Raw genomic sequence first — 14,332 nt, forward strand, 5'->3', positions numbered from 1 at the left:
TCCTGTCCTTCACAATACTTATATTTTTGCCCATTTCATTTAATCTGAACGAAGGGACTTTTTGCTTTGATGTCAGGAAATTTCTGTATGCTTCAGAGGAAGAACATGTTTGGAACTTAATTGAGTCAGCATTTTTTTTTCAGTCTTAACCATTCCAATATAATGACTTATTGCCAGCCATCTCTTTGAGCAAAAAAAATATAATTTCTCTCAAATATAAACATGGTTTTCTTCCTACAACAATTATAATTCACTGCAGTAATTTTAATGTTAATTTATCTTGATTTGTAACCATGTGTAATACTATTTATATTTCTGTTCTTTTGTCACATCAAAATAATTGTCTATAATATTTTTTTTCAAATATCTCTATTCATTGAATGTCATTTTTTTTAAGCTGGTATTTTTTAATATTTTCAAAATAAGCGATATACCCATATAATATGTATTTATAATTATTTATTCATGGAATTGAAATAGAAATATTAGTCTCGTTTTTATTATTTCCAGGATATATATATTTTAAATATATATTTAAAATTTTATATGAAATTATAGTTTCATATACAGTATCCCTAAACTAGGGTTTTCTTATGTTGAGATACGTCATATTGAATATATTACATTGAAATACAGGCTCATATTTTTGTATTTCTCCTCATTTAATATTATGGTCATGTAAATATTGTCATTGGACTTCATGATTATAGATCATTTAAATATAGAACTATATTCAGTAAAAAGTTTTTTCAGTTAATGTCAAAATTTATCCAAAACCAACTGTGTTTATTTACAGTTTTTTCAAAATTAATGTTTATTTAAATCAGCATTATGTGTTTTTTGCTTTTGAAGGTAAAGCACTTGAAGTTGACTGAATTAATCTTTTAATAGTAAGCTCAAATTTTTGCCATTCTTACATTAATTTACTTTGGGCCCAACCTGTGACACCACATATGTTCCAATTTCTAATAGTTTCTGTACATTTATGGTTGATAAGCTATTGTGTCCTACTTTTCTATGTAAGTAATGGCTCAATATCAAATGAATTTCAGTTAAAGCAATGCATGAGCAGTTAAAATGCTAGTGTGTAATAAATTACCTATATGATACTGAATAATTTATCTTTCCCAGTAATCGGTAGCTACTTTTTTATTTTCTGCAGGTTGTTGGGTATATTTTGGAAGTGTGCCAGAATTGGTGAGTATCTCTCTACTTTCTTATGCTATAAACTGTTGGCCAGTTATATTCAAGCAAATCAAAATGTCAGTTTTTAAAGTGCAAACTTCCCTGTTGTGTACCTTTTTGCAGCACTTTATATAGAGTTCCACGTAACTCGTTTCTTGACACTATTTAAAACGATTTCACAGATACCTTCTAATATTCACTAATAGGGAGATGGAAAGCAGTTGGGTCAAAGGTCTCTGTAATTTAGACAGTAAACATATGCATTCCTGGTTTTGAGGAGATTACAGCCAAGTATGTATATCACACATAGTATATAGAGCATGCTGTTCCGTGTAACGTGTACCATTTTGATAACTGAGGATGATTTTTGCATTTAATGAAAGGCTTGCTGAGCAACTATCTAATTGCCCTCTGGTAAAGGAGATCAATCCTGGATGTTCATTGGAGGGACTGATGCTAAAGCTGAAACTCCAATACTTTGGCCACCTCATGCGACGAGTTGACTCACTGGAAAAGACTCTGATGCTGGGAAAGGTTGGGGGCGGGAGGAGAAGGGGACGACGGAGAATGAGATGGCTGGATGGCATCACCGATTCTGTGGACATGAGTTTGAGTGTACTCCGGGAGTTGGTGATGGACAGGGAGGCCTGGCGTGCTGTGATTCATGGGGTCGCGGAGAGTCGGACACGACTGAGCGACTGAACTGAACTGAACTGAAGTCATAGAATGGGCTTCCCTGGTGGCTCAGAGGTTAAAGCGTCTGCCTCCAATGTGGGAGACCTGGGTTCGATCCCTGGGTCGGGAAGATCCCCTGGAGAAGGAAACGGTAACCCACTCCAGTATTCTTACCTGGAGAATCCCATGGATGGAGAAGCCTGGTAGGCTACAGTCCATGGGGTCGCAAAGAGTCGGACACGACTGAGCAACAGAACGGAACGGAACAGAAGTCATAGAATCTTACTAGTTGCTTTTAGAAAACATGAACTATTTTATCTTTTGAATCCATGTATATGATCATTCTTGAACTTTGTGTAAATGTGGATATCTTCTAACTTTTCATAATAAGGTTAGTAGCATCTTTAAGTGTGTAAATGGTTAGATAACAATAGATATTAATATTCATTGTCCCATAATATTATGTATAGTATTTAACACAATGCCCAGCATATACTAGATTCTCAAATAATTGGCAAGTAAATGAATTAAATGTACTTTATTCACCAACTTTTTTTTATTGAAGTGTAATTGATGCAAAATATTATGTCACAGGGCTCCTCAACCTCTGGGCCACAGACCAGTTCTGTGGTCTTATTGCTGGGTCATATTGTAGTTCTGTTTTTACTGAGAAACCTCTATCCTGTTTTCCATAGAGGCTGCGTTAATTTACATTTCCCCGAATAACCACATCCTCAGCAGCATTTGTTGTGTCCCTTCTGATGATAGCCATTCTAATAGGTGTGAGATGACATCTCATTTTGATTTTAATTTGCATTTCTGTGATGATTAATAGTGTTGATCATCTTTTCTTCTGCCTGTTGGTCATCTGTATGTCTTCTTTGAAAAACTTTCTCTTCAGGCCTTCTGCCCAGGTTTAATTGGGTTGTTTTTTTGATGTTGAGTTATATGAGCTGTTTATAGATTTTGGATATTAATCCCTTATCAGTCATGGCATTAGCAAATATTCTGTCTGATTCCATAGGTTGTCTTTTCATTTTGTTGATGGTTTCTTCTGCTGTGGAAAAGCTTTTAACATTAATTAGATCCAGTTAGTTTATTTTTGCTTTTGTTCCCTTCAGATAGATCCCCCAAAATATGATTTATGTCAAAGAGCATTTCACTCTATTTTCTTCTAGGAATTTATGGTTTCCAGTCCTACATTTAGGTCCTTAATCCATTTTGAGATTATTTTTATATATAGTGTGAGGAACTAGCTGTTCTGATTTCATTTTTATACGTGTAGCTGTCTAGTTTTCCCAGCACCACTGGTGGGGGTGGGGAGGGGTTCCTGACACAGTTTGGTACGGTGCCTAGGGTGTTCTGAAACTTGGCCTGCCAGTGGGCCAGACCATGTCCCAGCTGGACCCAGGGCAGGGCCTGGCCTTCTGGGATGGGGGCTTAGTGTGCAGTCTGAGTCTGCAGGTTGCAGGATTGTGGTTTCCTAGCATTTAGTGTCTGCCCCCTGTTGGAGTGAGGCTGATCCAGAGGCTAGAGCAGGCTTCTCTGAGGGCAGGGCTGGGCTCCATGGGTTTCTGGAGCTGGTGCCTGCCCACTGGTAAGTGGAATGGGGCACTGAACCCTCTGGTGGATAGGGCCATGTTCAGAGGCAGCTGTGGGCTCTTAAGGCAGCATGTCTGCTGGTGGATGTAGCTCTGTCCTCACCAGATGGGCTGCTTAGCTTGAGGTGTCTCAGCACTCACCTGTAGGCTGTTGGGCAAGGACACAGTTGGGTCCTAGCACTCATAAGCTAGAGGGAAGATTCTACAGTGGTGCCTGCCAGTGTCCGTATGACAGAAGTAACTCAGAATGGCTCCCATCAGTGCCTGTGTCCCCTAGGTAAGATGCAGTTGCCTTCTGCTTCTCCAGGAGATTCTCCAAGACCAGAAGGTAGGTCTGACCGAGGCTCCTATCAAGTCACTGCTTTGGCCCTGGGTCCTGAAACATGTGAAATTTTGTGGGTGTCCTTTAAGAGAAAGGACAAGAATAACCCTCATGTATTTATGATCAATTAATCTACAACAGTGGAGGCAAGAATATACAGTGGAGAAAAAGTCTCTTCAATAAGTGGTGCTGGAAAAACTACAGCCACAGGTAAAAGAATGGAATTAGAACATTCTCTAACAATATACAAAAATAAACACATATTTAGGTCTTTATTTTAAGTATCTTAAGACTAGATACCTTGAAACTTCTAGAGGAAAATACAGGCAGAAGACTCTCTGACATAAATTGCAGTCGTATTATTTTGGATCCAACTCCTAGAGTAAACAAAAGCAAAAATAAACAAATAGGACCTAATCACACTTACATGCATTTGCACAGCAAAGGACACCATAAACAAAATGAAAAGACAATCTATGGAATGGGAGAAAATACTTGCAAATGATGTGACTGACAAGGAACCTAATTTCCAAAATATACAAACAGCTTGTATAGTTCAACATTAAACAGATAACCCAGTCAAAAATTGGGCAGATCTAAATAGACATTTCTTCTTAGAAGACATACATGAATTGGCACATGAAATGATGCTTAACATCACTAATTATTAGAGAAATGTAAATTAGAACTACAATGAGGTATCACCTCACTCCTGGTCAGAATGGCCATCATCAATGGCCATTGAATAATAAATGGTGGAGAGGGCGTGGAGAAAAAGGAACCATCCTGCACTGTTGTAAATTGGCACAGCCACTGTGGAGAACAATATGGCGATCCCTTAAACAAAAAATGAGTTACCATATGATTCAGCAATCACATTCCTTGGCATATATCCAGAGAAAACCATCATTTGAGAAGGAAAAGATATATATCCAGAGAAAACCATCATTTGAGAAGGAAAAGATATATGCACCCCAATGTTCACTGCAGCTGTAGAGTATCACTCAGCCATAAAATAAGAATGAAATAATGCCATTTGCAGCAACCTGGATGGAGATCTAGAGATTATCATACTAAGTGAATTAAGTCAGACAGAGAAGACAAACATATTGTACCACTTAAAAGTAGAATCTTGAATTTATTTACAAAAGAGAAATAGACTTGCAGACATTGAAAACAAAGGGGGGAGATAAATTAGGAAATTTGGATTAACAAATACTATTACATACAAAATAGATAAATAACAAGTATCTACTATGGTGGCTCAGAAGGTAAAGAATCTGCTTGCAATGCCGGAGACTTGGGTCGATCCCTGGGTTGGAAAGATCCCCTGGAGGAGGGCATGGCAACCCACTCCAGTATTGTTGACAGGAGAATCCCCATGGACAAAGGAGCCTGGCAGGCTACATTTCATGGGGTCGCAAAGAGTCGGATGCAACTAAGCACAGCACAGCACAATATAGAACAAGGAACTATTCACTATATTGTAATATCGTTAATGGAAATAAATCTGAAAAAGAATATATAAATATATATGTGTATATATATATTTATATGTATGTGGATGTATAACTGAACACTTTGCTGTATACCTAAAACATTGTAAATCAGCTATTCAGTTAAAAAAAACAACATTATGGACAGTTTGATGGAATAGAGAATATCACTGGATTAGAGTCATCAGTTCAGTCAGTCAGTTGGTCGTGTCAGACTCTCCAACCCCATGGACTGCTGCAGCATGCCAGGCTTCCCTGTTCATCACCAACTCCCGGTGCTTACTCAAACTCATGTCCATTGAGTCGGTGATGCCATCCAACCATCTCATCCTTCTCCTGCCTTCAGTCTTTCTCAGCATCAGGATCTTTTCCAGTGAATCAGTTGTTCGCATCAGGTGGCCAAAGTATTGGAGTTTCAGCTTCAGCATCAGTCCTTCCAGTAAATATTCAGGATTAGAGTCATACAAACATTAAAATTATTGGCTTATGGTGAATAAAATGTTAAGGCATTTTAAATCCATTTTTTATGTAATAAACTAGAAAACATTGTACAACTCCGTTAGTAACTAATCCAGGTGACTTTGTTCACAATTGTTGCTTGGAAGTGTAGGTAAAGGTTTCAGACATCTAGTTTATAGCTTTTTTAATGATATCCTGTTAGTATTATCTATTTTTATGTCTAATTATAAACTGTGCCTTTTCTTTTTTTGCTTGCCCATGTATTTCCATTTTCCTCTCTTGACTGCATGAATATCACAGGTTAAATAGTTCAGTTATTCAACTTTTGCCAATTAAGTGAAAACCATTAGCTTTTCATTTTGTCAAAGTGTTTTAGAAAATGTTGGTACTGATATGCAGCTTTCTCAACCACATGTTCCTCTCTTATCTTGACACAGAATATATCCACAAAGAAAGGATGCAATTTTAATGGGAAAAGGCCCAGCCAGATCATCTTATCATGTTACACATCACATTACAGCAACTGTTTCACATTCACTTATAGAGACCTAAGACCAGACAAGAAGTAACATTCTTACCCTAGTTCGACTAAAGATGTTTAGCTCTACCACATGGCAATCTCTTTTAAGAAAATTAAAAACAGGAAAATGAAACCCATATGTAAATCATAGTAGTCTAAGTTGGAGGATGAGGAAGAGAAGAACTTCCTCAAAAATTAATTTTTAGCAGATGGCAAATTTAGGACAGTATTAATTTCTTCTTTTAGTATTTAAGAAGGCTGTATTTGACAATAAGAGTATCTAGCCCTATGGAAAGAGGGACAGGCTTCCTTATGAGATCTACCTGAAATTTTGGTCTGATTGATTTTTGTTCTTGTTTTGTTTGATAACTTGAGTTTTTAACTCTGAAAGAATCAGCATTGCTAAAAAAAACAAGGAACAACACTATTTTCTAGTTTTTTTTTTCAGTTGAGATAATATTGTGAAAACTGTATTTTCTCACTTTCTGAATTTTCGTTTAGTTGGAACACAGTTCATTAAATGTCTGTGGATAGAACACTCTGAAAAACACCAAATGTTTATTTTGTTTGCATGTGTGTAAAATGTGTCCTATGAATATTGCCATTGAATAGATACAAAGATAAAAAACTTACCTGTTGTATCCCTGTGATCTCAGTGAGGGAGCTCTGAAAATAATGACCTTCAAGGTTTCACTTGATAAGAGTGATCAAGATTGACATTTTCCAGAAGTAATTAACTAACCTTGTTAAGTGAATTAAGGAACTTAATTACTAGAGATTATTTTAAACACCATAGAAAAACACAGGTGAGGGGAGTGTAAACCATCTCTATAAAGGAACCAGGTACATAGTCAGGATTATTCCTAGAAGTAGCACATCCTCCCTCTTTCTCCTTCCTTCCTTCTTCCTTTGGTGTGTGCCCTCAAGGCAGCATAAAAATGCCCGATGCCGTGTACAGTCTTGCAATTATTGAAGAAACAGGAATGAATAAGATAAGTTTGAGTTAGCTCACAATCACAGGATCTCTGTTTGCAAGACAATTGCATAAGCCAACTCCAGATCTACTTCATGCAAAGGAAAGTCTCCAGCTATAAACAGACACTCCTTAAACACATGTGAAAAAAGTGTTTGTTCTATGTCTCTAACCCAGAGTAATTATACTATAAAAGATTTGAGACAAAATCCATCTCAGAAATAGTTTAGTTTTCTCTAATGTGTTTTTATTAAACATTCTATGTGATGTTGATTTTTTAAATGCAGTTGTATTGAATATTTGTTTATTTTCATTCAGGAATGCTGTTTTTTTTCCCTTATAAGTTTTTTGAGAGAATTTCTCTTGGGTCTTTATCCTACATTCTTTGTTATATTTTTTAATATGTAGGTTTATGCAGTGACACTAAAATGGCTAATCCAGTGTTTTCTAAAGACATGACAAAGAGGTGGTCTTAGATCGGTATCGTTTAGTTCATTCTGGTGTGTACTTACTTTTATGTTGCATGTAGTTTATTTTGCCCCTGCCCCTAAGTGTATGGACTTCCTAAGCAAGAATCTTATCTTAGTTTGTGCCTGCCTCTCTCCTGTAGTTATAACCTTATGTTAGCCACTCAGTTAACATGAATATATTTAACTACCTTTTTTCCACCAGGTGAACGGAAGAGTCCTTATGTTGCAGTGTGCTGTATCGTGATGGCCTTCAGCATCCTTTTCATACAGTAGCTTGGAAAAATGCCAGAATTCTCCAGTCACCATCAGATTTAAATATGACAAAAAAGAACTGATCTGCTGAAAATAATGGAAAGAATGGTTAACCCTTTTATCTCTGAACATTGAGCTACACTTTGAGCTGCTGTTCTCTGTTTTTGTTGTTGGACCAAGGTTCTATATAAATAATTAGGATGTAACGTTTAATACTCAGAGTTGAAATATGTCTGTAACAATCAACCTCAGTACTGTCACTACAATATTACATTCTGCATATGTCACTCTGTTGTGCCAGATACCAGTTTTTAGTGAGGTATCTTTAAGGCACATAGTAGAAAACAAAATTGGTAAATTATTCAAGTTCCTTTCACTGTGATTTGGAAATGATAAATCTTTATAGAATGAGACCTTTTTTGGACTAGCTTTTTTATTGGGGGAAAAAAAAGGTTCAATTTGTGTTGATAAGGATTGCATTCATATTTATAAGGATTGCAGTCATATTTAATAATGCTGGCTTTTCCTCTGGCCATACCATTTTGAGCATTAACCAGAGTACCTCTACTCTTAGCAATCTGTAGTTTATTATAGGTGTTTAAACTATTTAAAACAAACCTATGTAGTTCTTAAGGAGGAAGATAAATGAGATGTGACTTAAGAGAAAATGTTAAGACTATTGAGAAAATGTTCCTATTTAACATAAAATAATTCAGAATACCTGACTGGTGTTACTATCTCTGAAACCTCTGGTTAAGTATGGATAAATATCTTAAGCAGAAATTTGACCAGCTGTCATTCTCCAAATAAGACTATATGCTTAGAGTAAAAAGAACTAAATATAACAATTACAGAATGATAAATCTTGGATGTGTTTTTCATTCTTTTTAGTGTTAGGTCTGTATATTTTAATTTCCCCAAAATACAAACTATTTTTTTTGTTTTTTTTTAATACATTGCTCTCAATCTAGTTTATGTTTTGTATATCAACTTGAACTGGAATCTTGTGTAACCTAGTAAGTGAGGATAAACAGCTTTCAAATCTACTTACCATATGCCATGGCATAAATGTCTTTGAGCTTTGTTGATAAAGGAAAACCTTCAGTAATTTTCATCCAGGCAACAGGAATTTTGGAAGTGTGACTTACAGATTTTGTAGTAGAGCAGTTATTACACATTTATGGTTAACATTTAAGGTTCAACCAAAATTCAATTAAAATTTCAAAACTAAGGAGAGCTTCTTAGCTAAAAATTGCCTGTTACGGTTTCAGTTAGATACTATTGTCAGCTATTGCCATAAAGATAAAACCAAACTTTTTTTTTTTTTTTAAGAAAAAACTGTTTGGAATTATAAAATGAGCCTGCCAGTAGCTCTTTCTGCAGAAACAAAGTACGGAACTAAAAGTCACTTATTTTTATGACTACTTTAAGGTGCTTAGTAAGAATTCTAGGAAACATCTAAGAAAATCTTGTTACATGATGCTGGGTTTTTGGCAAAAAATGAAAGTTTCTGTAGGCTGTCAGTATCTTTGTTTATTGTACATTTCTGCTTATCTGTAGCTGATTTAAAATGGTATATTTTGCCCTAGACAGGTAATCAGGTTATGATAATTGTTCCTACCTGCACTGTCTCTTGGGCTTTTGCATTAGGTCAAGGATTTTCAGGGTATTCCCCAAAATAGAACTCTTATCAGCATACAAAGAGTAAGTAACCTTCCTGGGTCTAGTTTCTGAGTGACCATCTGTTGTCCAACTCTGCTGCCAGCTAGCTTTTCCTAAAGCTATGTCAGCTAACTTTTTTAGTTGTTTACTAACACAAATATCATATGAAGAGGGCAAGAATATTCAGATAATCAGTTCTAGGATATCTCTTTAAGTTGGCATTTCAGAGGAGGTAGGTGGAAGTAGAGGTAGAAATAATTTCTTTGGAAAATTTGTGGCAACATATAAGTTTTTTTTTTTTTTTTTTTACACTGTGTATAGGTGCTAAACAAAGTGGGAAGCAGCATATTTCTGACTCCATTCGACCTTTTGAAACATAAGATCTTTGGGAGGTGGGAAAAAAATCACAGGATTCTGTGAGTAAAAAAGGCAGTCAGCATATTCTTTTTTTTCAAAGAGTTACCACTGAATCCTGTTGTCTAACCTAAAGAGCAGAGTAGATAGTTAAGTAGTCCACAGAATATTCAGATACTCCTTTTGTGGTCTTAGCAGGTTGCAGAAGAGGATGAAGGATCAATTTAAATATCAGAGGTTCTGCATCTATCACACAGTCTTGATGCAAGACCAGATGGAATGATGGGCACTAAAGTCCACAGTTTACTAGATTTGAATACTCTCCCCAATCTCCTTCCTGGCTCCAGAATCTTGATTCCAGCTTTCCTGGAATTTATGTGTTGATGTTTCGTTCCTGATTGGCCTCAGCTGTACCAATGGCAGGAGCATGTCTTCTTTCCAGGCAATCATAAAAAGATCATCAGTCTGAAGAACACATAGTCTGTTGAATTCCGTCTGTGGCTTAAAAAAGTTTAGATACAAGCCCAGTATCCTGTTAATGCTTATGCTGCTGTTCCAGGCACTACTATCCTGAATGTTCTTTGCATCATCAAATTCAAAGTAGCCCTTTTATGCTGGGAAAAGTAGTAGTATGTAATTTGTAATAGACACCATAATCTTAGTAAAATGCAGATCGATCTAGTCCTAACCTGGGACAAAATAGAGTTTTAAATGAAGTAACTTCTCTAAGTTCACAAAGTCAAAATTAAACAGATCTCTGGCTAGTTTTGTGAAAAAACCTAGCACTTGTAAATAGAATATTTATATTTCAACATTTTTAAGAGTCATTAGTAGAATGCCTTCAGTCTATTATCAGTGAAGATAGAAAGACAAGTACAGTTTCTTCACTCTAGTGGTTCATAATGTAGCAGGTGAGAGAGAAATGAGGTTATTTATATGAAGTACAATATGATAGCATTTATTACCGAGATAATACCAGGATTCCAGAAGAAAATCAAAAGGTGACAGTTCAATCAGAGATATGAACTTCCTTCCAGAGAATCAGTGCTTAAACTGAATTTAAGAGCAATATGCAAATGCACCAGGGGTGTATATTATGGACCATCAGTACCTTGATTGTTGTAAAAGCCACTTGGGAAGTGGAGTTGAGCCGTGAACAACACAGGTTTGAACTGTGTAGCCCACTTACATGTTGGATTTTTTTCAGTAGTAAATGCTTTAGTAATAAACGATCCCAAGTTGGTTGAATCTGCAGATATGGAACCATAGTTATGGAGGGCAGACTGTAGGATATGCATAGATTTTGGACTGCATAGAGGGTCAGCACCCCTTACCCCCTCACTGTTCAAGGGTCAAGACATAAGCCTTGAAAGGTGGAGAGAGGTTAGATCCTAGAGGGTCCTGTAATTTTCTCATTTCCACCTGTTACCTACCTCAAAATTGAAGTGGAATGTGTTCTTTCCTGCCTGACCAAAAAAAAAAAAAAAATTCAGGAAAAAAATAAAATTCCTTGCTTGGTGTATGTGTAAAAAAGATTGAATATATCCATGCCAACCTTATTTTGGACCAAGAATACAATAGTATCCTCTTCAGAGACACATGCATAGCATATAAAGCCAAGGTAACTTCCAAGCGAGGTCAGGTGTTCTTAGGAACTTTGTAGCTCATACTCTTATCAATTCTAAGAGTAGTCAGGATTATTAAAGCACAGGTGCACAAGTGAAGGTAGTTGTAATTTCTACATTTCCTGGGTGCACAGAAAAGATTTCCAATCTTTTCAGTCTAAACAAGGAGATGTGCTCCTTTCAAAACCTTTAAGAAGATACTGTATCACAGGAAATTGAAAACAAGAATGAAAGATTCTTACGGACCCCCTTTACTTTCCCGAATGAAAGATTCTTACGGACCCCCTTTACTTTCCCTGGTATCTAATAAGAGTAGATGAACAAAAGGACTGGGCTTCCCTGGTGGCTCAGTGGTAAAGAATCCGCCTGCAGTGCATTAGACGCAGGTTTGATCCCTGAGTTGGGAAGATCCCTTAGGGAAGGAAATGGCAACCCACTCCAGTATTCTTGCCTGAGAAATCCCATGGACAAAGAAGCCTAACAGGGTAGAGTCCATGGGGTCTCAGAAGGAAATGACTTAGCGACTAAACAACAACAAAATTAATACCCGAGTAATAGCATTTTTAATACTGCACAGCCCTGTTATTCTCAGTCTGCCTGAGAATAACTACTAGCTACTAGCTTCTACTACTATAGAAGTAGATACTACTAGCTACCAAAAATAGCTCATGATTATGCTATATATATCGCCTTCCATGGTTTCCTTTACTTTGCCCTAAACCAGTTCCAAGATGGTAATCTAAAATGCCACTCCAGTATTGCAAAAAAGAGGGTAGGTAGAAATTCATTTCCTGTGGTTTTGAGAGTACAAAGAAGCATCCTACTCTCTGGTTAGTGTACATGTCTGTGGTGTGTAATAAAAATCAAAATGAACTTACAAGAGCCTCCTACTTTTGTCTTTTGTCAGATGAATGAGGGTTGTTTTAGAAGTTAAAAGTATTGGAGTAGGGTACAAATAGATATGTTTCTGTTTTGCCTGCATTTTAATTTGTGGCTGGTCAGGTTTTGTTCGGGGGAGTTTTTATATTGTTTTGCATCTTAAAGCCGTTCAGTCTATAGTATTATATTGTTGTTTCTTTGAGTGAGCCTTCAAGAGTCTAAATGACTAAATACAAAGTCATGAATTCCCTCCAGAGATTGGAAATCTGATTCTGAGTGAAAGTGACAGTTAATTGCTGAAAATTACTTTTAACCTGTCCTCAACTAAGAGCCTTCAGATGCCCAAATATTCTGGCAAGTAGCTATCAAAATCTGTGAGCAATATCCATCAGAGTGAGATTATTTAGCCAATTTATACCATTTGTTGAAAAATATGGAAAAACATATATGTACTATGTGCCTTGCTTTGGATAGCATGGTCTTTCTACTGTTATCTTCCCAGCCCTCAATTTACACAAACAAATCTTTGTTAGACCTGTTGCTGGAAAGAACTGACTTAACCAAATGAAATTGCAACAACTGTATTTTTAGTTGAGTTTAGAACTCAAAAAGTACTTCAGATACAAATAGAAAACCAATATCCTAGTTGTATTGTCAATGTGTAGTTTAAACTACCCTCGCTACTTCATTGTAACTACCAGTTGATGTAGGACTAAAGAAAAATCACTAAATTTCTGATTTTTAACTTACGTCAAAAGATTTCAAAATGGCTTTGCTTGAAACTATTGAGTTTGACATAGTAGGAAAGCAAATTCTGTTTTCTGTTCAAAGGGTTTGCATTAATATCCTCAACCATAACAGAATTGCTGGAAGGGAAAAAAAAAGAGAAGCATAATATTGGAAATAAGGGTAAGTCACTTCACACATACTTTGTAGAGAATGAGAACACACAGAAACTGCAAAATAGCCAGACACCACTACTGTTAGAGCTTCATTTGGCATGGGAGGTAGCCTAGGAGCAAATGTGCCGTGACAGGTTTTGTACCCGAATTGCCAAAATGTCCAATTTATAAGCCACTTCAATATTTTTGGTCAAGTAGTATGTCTAGGCTAAACATTGGAAAAATAATTTACAAAGATACTAAACTGCTTTAAAAGGAATAAAGATACATTTAAGGCATAAGGCGTTTCAAGAAGGAATCAAAAAAGGAATATTTGCAGTAGTGAAGTTTTAAAGATATCTGCAAACTTAAAGTTTAACACCAAAAGATTTGACATTGGAGACAAAGTTCGGAAGACAGAACACTCTATAACATTTCATTAGGGCCTTTGCAAAACAGGATAGGATTTTCCTTTTGATTTTATTTAATAAAAGTATTGTTTATTCTTTGGTCGCTTTGTAGCTAATGCTATTCCCAAATAGAGGAAACTCTATTAAATCTTGGAAAGTGGTGAGAATACTTTGACTTACAAAATATGTTTAAGAAGTTTACAGTATGAAATTAAGAGAGCTGTAGAATGCAAAATATAATAAAGTTGGATGAGTTTTTAGAAAGTTTAGTGAGTATATAATCTAAACCTCATTCAGATCTCTAATGGGTCACTGTTCTGAGCTTTGACTGAATCAAAGCCAAAATAACATATAGTAGCAATAGTTCTAAACCCATAACTTAAAACTGTAATCATACTAAACTGGCAACTCCAATACTAGTTTTTATATTTAAGAATTGCCCTCACAAGCGTCCCTTGAAAGAAGTGTAATTGAATCTGTTAACATTTGGAAACGGGACATAGAAAACTATTGAGATGGCTCCTGAATCACTGGGCAATTAATTTGACTTGCAATGAAGAACAGAAAT

At 36.1% G+C, this 14,332-nt stretch overlaps 1 protein-coding gene across 1 annotated transcript in view; it reads left to right on the top strand.

Annotated features, from left to right (window-relative positions):
- Positions 1–12,474, top strand: part of TMEM167A (transmembrane protein 167A) — a 56,818-nt gene extending 44,344 nt beyond the window's left edge. The window contains exons 3-5 of the mRNA XM_088839289.1: positions 1,163–1,197; positions 3,739–3,789; positions 7,904–12,474. Of these exons, the coding sequence (XP_088695415.1) occupies positions 1,163–1,197; positions 3,739–3,789; positions 7,904–7,974 (157 nt within the window). The 3' untranslated portion in view covers positions 7,975–12,474. The remainder of the gene's footprint in view (positions 1–1,162; positions 1,198–3,738; positions 3,790–7,903) is intronic.
- Positions 12,475–14,332: the final 1,858 nt, after the last annotated feature.

This window comes from Moschus berezovskii, chromosome 8 (genome assembly GCF_049115385.1).
Source record: "Moschus berezovskii isolate FMDL1 chromosome 8, NW_MosBer_1.0, whole genome shotgun sequence".
Lineage (NCBI taxonomy): Eukaryota > Metazoa > Chordata > Mammalia > Artiodactyla > Moschidae > Moschus > Moschus berezovskii.